Source organism: Dipodomys merriami, unplaced genomic scaffold, assembly GCF_024711535.1.
Source record: "Dipodomys merriami isolate MVZ:Mamm:240054 unplaced genomic scaffold, mDipMer1.0.p SCAF_703, whole genome shotgun sequence".
NCBI lineage: Eukaryota > Metazoa > Chordata > Mammalia > Rodentia > Heteromyidae > Dipodomys > Dipodomys merriami.
The window spans coordinates 295,075-307,916 of NW_027206295.1; the positions used below are offsets into that span (position 1 = coordinate 295,075).

General features: G+C 51.1%; 1 protein-coding gene across 1 annotated transcript in view; it reads right to left on the bottom strand.

Annotated features, from left to right (window-relative positions):
- The window catches only part of LOC138817904 (F-actin-monooxygenase MICAL3), a 158,053-nt gene that overhangs the window by 12,576 nt on the left and 132,635 nt on the right, over positions 1 to 12,842 (bottom strand). The window contains exons 28-29 of the mRNA XM_070008675.1: positions 8,803 to 8,913; positions 7,904 to 7,997 (exon numbers count right to left, since the gene is read on the bottom strand). Coding sequence (XP_069864776.1) covers positions 7,904 to 7,997; positions 8,803 to 8,913 — 205 coding nt within the window. The remainder of the gene's footprint in view (positions 1 to 7,903; positions 7,998 to 8,802; positions 8,914 to 12,842) is intronic.

The following is a 12,842-nucleotide window of genomic DNA, read 5'->3' on the forward strand; positions in this document are numbered from 1 at the left end:
AAAGATGTGTTTTTTGTTTTTTTTTGTTTGTTTTTGGGTGCCGGTAATAGGGCTTGAATTCGGTGCCTTGGTGTTGTCCCTTACCTTGTTCGCTCAAGGCTGACGCTCTACCACTTGAGCCACAGATCCACCTCCAGTCTTTTGGTGGTTAATTGGAGATAATGGTCTCACAGACTTTCATGCATGGGCTGGTTTTGAACCGTGATCTTCCAATCTCAGCCTCCTGAGTAGCTAGGATTATATGCGTGAGCCACCAGCATCTGGTGATCTCTTCTTTTTTTCTTGGATGCTGGGCATTGAACTCAGGGCTTTGTGTATGCTTAGCACACACTCTACCAACTGAGCTACACTCCCATCCTCAAAGGGACTTTTAATTTAGGCCTGGAGCCTTTCAATAGTTATCTACATCACTTCAAGACCCTGCTGAGGCCTTCTAGTGGACTGGAAGAGCACTGGGTAGGGACCAGGGTCTGGTCCTCTTGGGAAAACCCGATTCCTAGAACTCTAGGAATCTAGAGCTGAATTGTAGACTAATTGTGGTGAGTGCTGTCAGTGAGAAATAAGATTTCTGCTGCTGACTTAGGGAGGCAGGAAGAGAAGAAACAACAAGTTTTAAGTTTCAGATTTTCAAAAACTTAATTGCCTTCCTCCAACGAGTATTACCATGTGCCCCAAGAAGGAAACGCCAGGCTCTAACTGTGGCGTTTCTCTCTGCCTCTTGGGGCCTGGCGATGTGTGCTTGGTGCCTCAAGTGCACCAGAGGCTTCCTTCAGAAAGGGATGTTTCTTCCACTCTTGGCTAGGAGCACAGCAGGTCTCTGTGGGCAGAGCCCTCGGGGGCCTGGCCACGGAGCACACAGGGCAGCGGGAAGGAGGCAGTGGTGTGAGTCAAGCAGCAGTTACCAGGTATCCACTCCACAGAGATGCGTTCTACAAACTGGAAGAAACAGCCTCTTTCTTCTGTGTATTCCCCCCTGGAATCTTTTGACAACGTAAATCCAAAAGACTAGAATTTGGAGTCACAGAAACGAAAACAGCCCGCTGCCATTTTCTCACTTGAGCGGTGGAGTACAGAGAGCAGACAACACAGACACAAGACTATCCATTGGGCAAAAGCCAGCATCTCAAGCTGGGAAGGCTGAGTGACAGAACACATGGGGAGGAGGCCGGGGCAGCTCCTTCCCTGAGTTTCTGGATGTAAAAAAGTCTTTTTACACCTTGAGATAAACGTCCCTAGGCAGTGTTAGAGGGGGCGGGAGGAGAGCGTCAGGAAATGAGGCAGGTGGGGTGTGTTAACCGGGTGGAAGCACCAGCCCTTTTTCCGTGTCAGTGGCCGCAACGGGCGCCCCAACATTCCTGAAGCTCGGGATGCTGAAGGAGTCTGCAGCCAGGTGGGACTCCTGGGAGCAGAGACCACGCCACGCCCTTGCTGACTGGTGGAGGTAACCGAGCGTACAGCACCGTGCTAGCAGGAGTCAGAATTAGGGCCTTTTTGTTTTGTGCTGTTAGGGATGAGACCCAGGGTCTCCTATGCACTCAGCAATCCCTCTACCACTACTGCCCTGGCTTCTATCTATCTATCTATCTCTCTATCTATCTCTCTATCTATCTATCTATCTATCTATCTATCTATCTATCTATCTATCTATCTATCTATCTATCTATCTCTCTATCATCTATCTTCTAAAAAGAATGGGCTAGGGTTAAAACAACAAATGGGGCAGGATATTGTCTTTATTAGCTCTCTTTTCAGGAGACTTGGAGTCCCCGGTATGCCCAGTCACAAGCAGGAGCCAGAACCCATGCCTACCCTGGGCACCAGGGCTGGGCATTCCTTTTGCTGTCAGGCAGCCTTCCGTGGGGAGGCTGTCCAAGGTCTGGGCGTGAGGCCTGGACTGGCCAGTTCTCTAAGGCAGGAGTGTGGGCATTCTTCCTGCGGAGGGCTGTTTATAACCTCAATTGTCAGTAGGGGCAGAGGGGCCCCAGGGAGCCGGGGAGAGCTAAAGAAGGCACTTGTGTACTTTGTGGGGCCCCACGTGGTTTTGGGGGACTCCCACCTGCACTAGCTCACAGCAGGCCCTTGTTTCCTTTTCTTTTTGGTTGGTTGTGGGGCTCGAACTCAGGACCTGGGTGCTGTCCTTGAGCTTTTCTGCTCATGAGTCACAGCGCCACTTCCAGTTTCCTGGTGGTTAACTGGAGGTGGGAGTCTCACAGACTTTCCTGCTGGCTTTGAACTGTGATCCTCAGATCTCAGCCTCCTGAGTAGCTAGGATGACAGGTGTGAATCACCAGTGCTCGGCTGCTAAACTTCTTTTTAGCTGGAGTTCCTGGCCTTCGAGGCAGCATCAGCTGGGTCTAACACGGGGGGCCCAGGCCTCACCTACGGAGTTCTGGGAGGGGCCTGAGACTCTGCCTGCCTAACAGTGAGGCAGCTGCTGCTGCTGCTGCTGCTGGCTTAGAGCCCATAGGTGGAAAACCACTGCCGTAGCTTCTCCTACCTTCCCTGACAAGTACAGGCTGAGTTCTGGGCATGCGTGGAGGAGGAAGGGGCTTCTCCCAACTTCGCCTCATGCTCGTGAACTGGGCAGAATCACACTAGTGAAGCCACCCCCATGCACCGGGACTTGAAGGTATCCGAGTGCTGCTTCACATGTGAAATGGCCCAGGCCAAGCTCTCCCCTGCCCCCACCCTTATCTGTGTGGTGGTACCAGGGCCCTGTGTATGCCAAGCACATGCTCTACCACTCGCCTTCGCCACAACCACATGCCCGCTTGCTAAGTGGCTGACAGTGAGCTTCCTAGTCGCTATGAGAGCTACACGGTGTGAGGGCTGAGACTCGAGACACAAGTCAGGCAGACTGGAGCGGGTAGACGCTGCCGCCCGAATGCCAGCAGTAAGGGGACCAGGACGCAAGGCTGACGAGGAAAATCTCAAAGCAGCAGCAGCAGCTTTACAGAAACTTTTTCTTTTTCTTTTTTGGTGTTACTGAGGTTTGATCTCAGGGCTGCATGCTCACTAGCCAGGTGCTCTACCACTTGAGCCACACCTCCGGCCTCTAAAAGCTATCTAGAGCATACATGAGATCTGACATGCTGTCCCTTTCTTGTCTGTGTGCTTTTGCTTGCAGTGCTAGAGGTGGAACCCAGGGCCTGATGCATGCTAGGCAGGTGCTTCACCACTGAGGATGGAAAAGGGTTTGTGCTGTTGCAGTTTGGTTATCAGGCTGGCTTCTTGCTCCTTTTTGTGAGCAAGGCCTGGGGAGGGCAGAGGGGAAGAGGGTTGCAGGGTTAGTGCAACAGACGCTGCTATACATACCACCCAGGTGCAAGTCGATGAGGCCACTGTAATAAGACTCTCCCCAATAGTCTACAAGGAATCGGTGAAGAAAGTTACTCGGTTAGATGACCCTGCGTCCCCCATGCCCGAAGCCACCAGGGAAGCGCGAGAGGCGTACAGGTCAGTGCGAGGGCGAGCAGGGCCGGCTGGGGAACATGCGAGTCTAAGTGCGATCGCATGCACGCGTGCAGGCAACCTCGGTCCCGCGTGGTGTGGGAGGGGTGACTGGACACGAGTGGGCGAGCTGATGGCCAGTACCAGTGCCTCCTGGGCAGGAACTCCAGTCTCAATACTAGAAATATCTGCAAGCCTAAGTCGCTTTGAACACAGCCAGGGAGCTCCAGACAACTGTGTATGTGACCCCCACGGGGGCGGGAACTGCACATGCCTTCAGAAAGCTTCTTTGGCAGATAAGCTTCTAAGGTGTGAGCTCCTGGCTTCAGCCAGCAGTTCTCCTTAGAAACAGGCAAAGTCCTGACCTGCCTGCCCCACCCTCTGCCCTGAGGCCTGTGGCCATAAGCACTCTGAGCGTTGTAGCTCCTCCGGCTGCTCCCGGAGGGAGCGATCACACACCTGAAGTCTGGGCCTGCAAGGGCTGGCCTTGAGCAGGTCCTCCTCTTCCAGAGCACATGCAGACTCAGCTGTGGCTCTGTCACCCCTCCTCAGAGTCTCCCCTTCAACCACGGACACTTCAGAAAGCTGAATGCCATACCGCATGGCTTCCAGTCCATGTTGAAGGCCAGTTCATCCAGTGAGCCTAAGTCTGAATCAGGATTCCAGAAGCAAAGAAGCTCCCATATGTTCTAGAACCAGAAATCTGCTAAGTCTTGATCTCACCCTAGGCTCAAAGGCTCTGAAGTTAATCCTTGTGAGGGATACAGAGCAGCTTCTGAAAAGAGAGGCCAACTGGTGGTAGGCCTGTATCAGATTGTTCTCTGGAAGGGCAACTTGTCTAACAAAGTCTGATTTCCCCAGAGGGCAGATTGTCAAGTGAGATGGCAGGTTCCAACTGGCTTTTCCGTGGCTCTCAGCTGAAAGCTCAGCTGCAAGTTCCGTCCTAATGGTCCAGTTAGGCACAGGGAGGGTACCCAGAGAAAGGGGATGCAGAAGTAGAGAGAAAGGAGTGATCAGTGCACCCACCAAACTTCAAAGAAGGTCTCCACCAGGGGAGAGCAGGGTCACTGGGGACTGATACTCTATTACCTTTTTTTTCCCCCTGTCGGTCATGGGCTTGAACTCAGGGCCTGGGCACTGTCCCTGAGCATTTTTGCTCAAGGCTTGCACTTTATCACTTGAGCTACAGCTCCACTTCCAGTTTTCTGGTGCTTAATTGGAGATAAGAGTCTCAGGGACTTTTCTGCCCGGGCTGGCTTTGAACCTGGATCCTCAGATCTCAGCTTCCTGAGTAGCTAGGATTATAGGCATGAGCCACTGGCGCCTGGCACTCGATATGTCTTGGAAATTGCGTATTAAGGTACGAAAACGAAAATAATGGATCTTGAAATAAATTCTTGTAGTAGAAGGCACTACATAGGAAGGATTTTCTGAATGCATCGTGGGAAAAATTCCCAACAGAACTCCCAAAGCTCACTTTACAAACTGAACAGATTTGCCTTTGGTTGAAAAGTCTTTATGAAGCCTCACCTATAGATTGCATTGGAGCAGAGCTGGATTTTAAGCTTCTATGGAGCCTAGAATTTGTCAAAGAGCATTCCAAGTGCCTCCCAAGTACCTGACTTGTTAAATACTTAAGTAAGACACATTATGCTCAAGTGCTTTATACAGCAGCTTTTAGCCCACTGAGAATCATCAGTGCATGGATTTGTGCTGCTGACTCAACCTGCTTTTCTGGGACCCCCAGAAGCACACTTCTTCTGCACTCTGTGTACAAGTATCTGAACTCCTTGTAAAACTGTCCCAGTGAAGAGGAAGGAGGAGAATTAGTTATGTCCTGGCCAGCAAGGGCGGTGCTCACGGCCCCACTGTGTGGGCCTATGGAGGAGGGCTGGCCTCACAGCAAGCTGCAGGTCCCCTTCCGGTGGGCAGCAAAGCGCCTTTCCAACCACAGCTCCTCACCACGCCACAGCACCGCTGGGTTTTCTGCTTATGTGTATTTGGTAGCTTCTTATCTGGGATTGGTTTTCTATAGAGAATGTGAACTGCTACTAGGCTTGTCAGTGAGAAAAAAATGCTACTGTTCTATTTTTGAGCTTTTGGTCTCGATACTGTGCAGGTGCTCTGAGATTTCCAGGTGAGCTGCTGAACAAGGCATTTGCAGCAAGTACCTCCGCTCACCAGACAGTCTCTCACGGCATTGGGAATGCTTGCAGCTCCTGGATGGAATCTGTGCTTTCAAGTTGGTGCTGTGTACGTGTGCACACGTGTGTGCATGTTTTAAAGTATTTTAGAGTAATTCTTTTGCATTTAAAACTTGAACTTGCAATCTGGCACAAAGGGCTGTCTGCTGCTAAAAGCATGTTTGAAATCACTGACTTACATAAAATTCAGGTTGTACACGTTTATGAAAATCCAATTGTCTTAACCTCTTTTTCTTTTGTCGGTCATGGGGCTTGAACCCTGGGCCTGGGCTCTGTCCCTGAGCTCTTCAGCTCAAGGTGAGCCACAGCACTTCCCCTCCCCACTCATTTTGAGGTTCTGGGTATGGCAGCCAGGTCCTTGCCCATGGCTAGGCAAGTACTAAACCGGTGAACTGCATATGCAGGCCTTCCTCTGCCTATCTTTAGTGGTGTTATTCTCTGGCCTGTGGGCCACAGCTGGAGTAATGTACCTATCAGAGAAATGTCTTAGCACAAATGGAGACTGCAGCTGCAGGAAGCTAAGTGCTTCCCACAAACCACAACACAGATGGCCAAGAACCTGGGTGAGGGGCAGAGCTCCCCCCGGAGCCTGAGTGAAGGGAAAACTCTCCTCTGTGACTACAAATGCAGAGGGACACAGCTGTGGAGTACTTCTGATGGGTGTTGTGGGATAAATACATCACTTTCTGTGACAGTTCAAGTAACTGCAGAAAGGGTGCGATGGGTCCAGACTCTTCCTGGGGTCTTCTGCAGAAGATAAAAACCAAGGAGGGCAGAGCCCTGTGGTCCACTCTCACTGGGAGCTGAGTTTCTCGTGCCAGGGCTCAAGCTGAACTGAAGCGGCTGCTTGGAGCATGCAAGGCAGGGAAAGGAGCCTGCTCGCTGAGGATGTCACAGGCGCGTCGGGACGCCTGGGACCCTTCGAGGCAGGCCGGCTCTCCACCACTCAGGATAGGAGCCAGTGCCTGACTCACAGCCGCACTCTCTGGCCTTCTTGGCATGGGGGGCTCTATTTAGCTGGCTGAAATGTTTACATTTCCTTTGACGTCCCAGCATCAGGTGAGGCACAAAACCAAGAACTTCTACACCCTTACCTTCCTCCCCCAGCCCATCTCTTCACCTGAAGGTTATCCTGAGCTGGTCAGCTGTGATTTCTGGGCTGCTTTTATACCTGGCCACACAAACTAGCACTGCAGCACTAGAGAATCCGTCTCAACACCAAGCCCACACCATGAAGTCAGCACGGCCACATAACAGTGGCTACCCCGGCCTGGGCGGCCTCTTACCAGGTTTTCTCCAGTCCTACATACAGCCTGCCTGCTAGGCGGTATGCCATGCTGGAAGGAAGTGGTGAGAGGTCTTCCTTCTCCCTAGCCTCAAGACAGCAACAGGCTGCGTTTTCTGCAGAGAGACAGGGGTTCCCCATGCAGAGACTCCATAACACAGAATTCTCAAGAAAGCAGAGGTCAGTCACTTCATGCCTGATCTGGGTTGGCCCAGTGGCTGAAGGTCCTGAACCAACAGGGCTTCTTGGGCCGGGCCCAGTGATGGCTCAGGGCATCCTTGCTTTCTCTGCTGAGCCTGGCAGTCCCGTGATCCTCACAGCCACTTCTCAGTGTCTATGCCACACTGGCTGACCAAAGTCTTCTCTCAGCCTCTCCCACCCTCCCCCTTAGACCAGCTTTTAATGGCCAAAGAGCCTGGGTTCGCTTGGAAGGAATGCGATGTGAGTGCTGAGGGCCACAGCCCCATCTGAAGGAGATGGTATGGGCTTTGTAGGTGTGTGACTGGGGCAGAGAGAACCAGAGAACTATGGGCAGGAGGGGCACTTGGGGGAGCGGGCTGGAAGCCCACCCAGTGCAGTTCTGTGATGGTTCCTTGTGGTACAATCTCCCTCATTCCCAGCTATTTTCTCCTAAAGAAAAGGATGAAGAGAAGGAGGAGGAAGAGGAGGAAAAAGCCCAGAGCTTGCCACCAACAGATGACGGGGCCTGAGATTTCGTTCTACAAGGAAATGGCAAGCTAAGAAATGGACTGGGGTGCACGCCTGGGCCTCAGGGCTGCCCCAACACAGCTGCTTTTCTTTTAGCTAACAGGAAGCACCAGATGTCAATGACACAGGGACCCGGAAAACTCTGCCGGTACAGGAGCTGATTTGCAAAAGAGGTGATGCAAAACTGGGCTACTCCAGTGGGGAGGATGGGCTCTGCTCCAGAACATGCCGCCTTACCAAGGCAGCCTGACCATACCTGCTTCACCTCGCAGCGCCTTCTCCACCGCTACCCCCCTCTCCTCCAGCTGCCTCTGCTTCTCCTCCACCTGCTCCAGCTGCCGTTGGATGATCTAACAAAAAACATCAGTGTAAGCTTCCAGCTCTCTCTTACCTACAGTCTTCAGAAGGAAAGTTATGCTGTATGAAGCCAGGAAGGGATAAAGACAACACAGTTGGGAGGGACTCTGGTCCACAGGCATGTTCAGAGTGAGGCACCTACACCTGGTAACTCCCCACTCCTCTGCTGAGTAGACTCCAGGCAACACGCCGGCAGAAGCAGGGCCGGCCCCCTCCCCGCAGCGGTTCCCTGGTGGGAGTTGTATGTCAAATACCACAGGAAGCATTCAAATACAGTACCCACAAACCTTTCCTGATGATGAGACGGGTAACATACTGGAAGGGTCCTTAGGAATTCTGTCTCTGCAAGTTTTAGGTGGGGGGAACCTATAATGGTCTAGGATTGCAAGGTTGGAAAACAGGCTGATGCCTGGGGCAGTCCTAAGCTCTCCTCTCAAATCCATTAGAAACTAGAAGACACAAATAATCTCTGCACACTGTTTACAAGTGAAACAGTTGGCGACCTGACTATTCTAGACTAAGAAGCTCCAAGTATGACTGTTCCTTTTCACAACAGCCCCACATGTACGGGGTCTGGCTGCTGTATGCTCTGGTCTCTGCTGCTGCGTGCAGCTGTCACAGCTCAGGAGACAGGGACGTGCTATTTGCCTCCACTTGGACCTCTCCGCCCTCCTGTACTCTGGACAAGGACATGCTAGAGCAGCCTGTGTCCCATGGCACGGCTTTATTGGGCCGGGCCTGTGGCTTGTATGGGTTGGCCCGCTACTCAGTGGGTCAGGCCCATGGCTTGTATCATACCTGGGCCCGATGGAGCCGCTTCAGCTCCTCCTGCTTGGCCTGCCTCCGAGCTGCTTTCTGCACACGCCGGGTCAGCTTGGCATTCAGTTCCTCCTCTGTGTAGGTTCTTGGCTGGACAGAAAAGAGAGATCGCCTCAGTCAGGTGCATGTAGGCTGGAGATGGTGGCTGGGACCTGGCAGAGAGCAGGGCACAGGGTGTGCAGAATTTAACCAGAGACTTCATGGGCACTTGTGCCTGCTGGAACCCTAATGCCATAGGGCACAGCTGAAGACCCACAAAGAGAGACACTTTCCCTCTGTGACAATGACGGGAGGTCCTGGGGACTTAGAACCTTTATCCTTGGCATCATCTGCTTCTCACAGGATGACTGTTTTTAAGGCCTCATGGGGGTAAATGCCATGGTAAAAGGTTTTCCCTAGCCTCCCGCATCTGAGAATTGAAGGAAAGGAAAAAAGGTTTGAAAAGTCAAAACCCTTTCATTTTCTTTGGTATCGAAATCCAGATGAGCGGTATTCTGGTTAGGTTCTTTTAAGAACTAACACCAAAGTCAGAGAAAACAGGTTACTTCTATTTTGAATCTAGGTGAACCCTAAACTAGCTAGCACAGGTGGGAGAAGGGCCTGCAGAGGTGATCCTCAGGGACCTCTGGGGTCTAAGGAGACAAGTGTCGTCACAGAGAGGAAGTGGCCTGGCTGGGGCGGTGCCATCAAGATCGGAGGAGGCGACTGGGCATGTCCTGTGGAAGGGCTGCTGGTTGGGGAGCCGAGGTTGCCTTCATTCAGGGCACCAAACGAGGGTACTTTCACACTTTTAAAAGAGACTTCCAAGTTCAACTTGGGAGTCTAGATCCATCAGCTTTCTTCCAGGAACGTGAATGGTGGTTGGAGGGTCAAGAGAACAGGCAACAGGCAGTCGTAAGTGGCTGTGGGGCTCCGGGGGCCCAGCGGCTCACCTTGCAGACCACACAGCTGTGGGCTGGTGACCACCTCTCGCTGGGCTTCCCGGGCCACAGCGGAGCTCTGCCCCACCCGCACCTGGGGAAAAGCCAGTGAAGACCGGTGTCTCATCCTCCTTCTCCCTCGTGACACGGCTAAAGAGTCTCGCGGCTACGGCTGCATGCAGGGATGAAGTTAGTGAGGGTGTGCCTGCAGGCCAGCGGGGCTGCTGAGGGTTAATCACAGACAGGCATGCAATGAGACCAGCCGGGGATGGGATGCTACCTTTGATGAGTAGGATCTCCTGAATGCCAAGGCGTGTGGTATATAAATCAACTTTTAGGGGGATGGCAACAGAAAACAAAACAGAATAGGAATGATAATGATGATTAAAAAAATTAAAATAGAACACAGAAATGGAGTAAAATCAAGTTAGATGTTTAAAATGCACACGAGAACACACTGTTGTTGCCACAATGTTACACGGGGCTGCGTGGAGAGGGCACGGCAGGGTACGGGCTCCACCTGCCAGCTGCGTCTGAGTGACCCCCAGTTCTCAAGAAGACTGAGGTTTACTTCTCTACTTGCTGAGTATAAACAAGTTCTTCCTCAGCATGCCCCAAATCTTGTCAGTCTTCCTGACAAAGTATTAACATCTCTGACTGGTACCCACGACTTATTCATAGGGCTGGGCGGGGGTGGGGTGGGGGAGTGTTCCTCTGTAACGCATGCCTGCAAGGAGCCGCCGTTCAGCGGGAGGCAATGGTGGTCTTGGGAGTGGGCTTCACTCGTTCATGGGATAGCTATGAACCTGAATTCTCAGATCTCAGCTCCTTGAGTAGTAGGCTCACAGGCTCATTGAGCCCCCAGCCCCCAGCCAGATTGACCTTTTTGACCAATGTGGCACTACCTGAACCTCTTCAGGCTCACCATGAAGATAAAGGGAACTTTGGACCACATTCTCTTTTCTTCACAGACTTCCACCCTTCACCAAACTCACAAGACAGCACCCACCTGCAACGCTGGGATATGTTTATAGACCTACATGCAAATCCAGAAGCAATCTTTGGCTCAGAACCAGCTACTGCCAGGGAAACCTCAGTAGGAGGTTTGCTCAACAGGAGGTATATTAAAATGAGTCCCAGAGGTAGAACACACAGCCTCGGAGACCTCCACTCAGTGCATACTCGGGAAGCCTGGCTCTGTAGCTAAGTAGAACAAGAGGTAAGGCTTGTCATTCTAGGTGTCCAGGGGAAAAAAGGCTGGCATGTCAGGGAGGTAAATGTATAGAGGATGAGATAAATAAGTGAACTACCCTTTTCTACTTTGCAGAGTTAATGAAAGGGAAACTGAACTGAGCTGATGGCCGCTGTCTGTAATCGAATCCCAGCTACCTGGGAGACAAAGATCAGAAGATCATAGCCCAGGTTGGCCTGAGTAAAAACCTGAGACCCTATTAGAAAAATAACTAGAATAAAAATAGGGTTGAAGGAATAGCTCAAATGGTGAAATGCTTGCCTAGCAGTAGACGCTGAATTCAAACCCCAGTGCTGTACCCCTGTCCACCACCAAATGAAAAAGATAAAAATAAAAAAGAAGAGTAGAAAAAAGAAAAAAAAGGGTCAGGCTGGGAGGCTAAAAGCAGGCTATGGAAGTCGTATCTGCAGACAGCCCAGCCCTGACCAACAATTCAAAGCTGCCTCTTGATGGAAAATACTCAAGTCCATGTTCCAACAGCTCTTCTGGGAAATATACAGAATGCTGGGGGAAGCCTTTTAGTAAAGAAAGTAGGAGGGGCTGGGAAGGTGGCTCAGTGGTAGAGCGCTTGCCTTGCATGCATGAGATCCTGGGTGATTCCTCAGCACCACATAAGCAGGAAAAAAAAGCCGGAAGTGGCACTGTGGCTCAAGTGGTAGAGAGCTAGCCTTGAGCTGAAATGCTGAGGGACAGCGCCCAGGCTCAGAGTTCAGGCCCCACAACCGGACCCCCCCCAAAAAAAAAAAAAAAAAAGAAAGTAGGAAAACTTTTTGTTAAATGTTGTGTGCTTCTGCTCACATAAGGAAGGTTAAGTCTAAAACAGGACTGCCAATAATAATTAGATAGGAGTCCAAAAGGAGGCTGGGGGGAGGGGAAAGGAGATGCTTGAAGCATATTACCTGTATAGTTTTTTCTTTTCTTTTTTTTTTTTTTTGGTCGGTCCTGGGGCTTGAACCCTGAGTCTGGGCGCTGTCCCTCAGCTCTTCAGCTCAAAGATAGGACTCTACCACTTAAGCCACAGTGCCACTTTTGGTTTTCTGGTGGTTTATTGGAGATAAGAGTCTCATGGCCTTTCCTGCCTGGGCTGGCTTTGAACCATGATCCTCAGATCTCATCCTCCTGAGTAGCTAGGATTACAGACATGAGCCACTGGCACCCGGTTTTACCTATATAGTGTTTTTTTGGTTGGTCATGGGGCTTGAACTCTGGGCTTGGGTGTTATCCCTGTGCTCTTCAGCTCAAGGCAAGTGCTCTACTGCTTGAGCCACAGCTCCACTTCCAGTTTTCTAGTGGTTTATTGGAAATAAGAGTCTCACAGACTTTTCTGCCTTGGCTGGCTTTGAACTGTGATCCTCAGATCTCAGCCTCCCGAGTAGCTAGGATTATAGGTGTGAACCACCAGCACCCGGCACCTATACAGTTTTGAACAAAATGAAAGTCACTAAGTACTGTCTGAAACAGTACGGAGAAGAAAGAGGCTAAGTTTAAGGAAATGAGTAAATTGTTCGAAGTACAGCTCATGATCAAACTCCTTTATACTATTAATAATTCCTATAAACAAAACGAAGCAACGAAACTGGAGCATACATAGCTCAAGTGGTAGAGTTTAAACTAAGTAGTAGGTTTGATCTTGGGTTCAAATGCCAGAACCAAAAACAAAACAAAACAAAAAACAAAACCAAACAAACAAAAAAACCCCAAAAGGTAGGTGGTCAGCCAGGCTGTCGCCGCACGGGAACAGGGTGATGGCCTGGCCTAGCGGGGGCTGGGGACGGCCCTGACTCTGCTCAGGCCTTTCTGGACCTTAGTTCCTGTCCAATTGCCATCATTGGGACAGATGCCACACT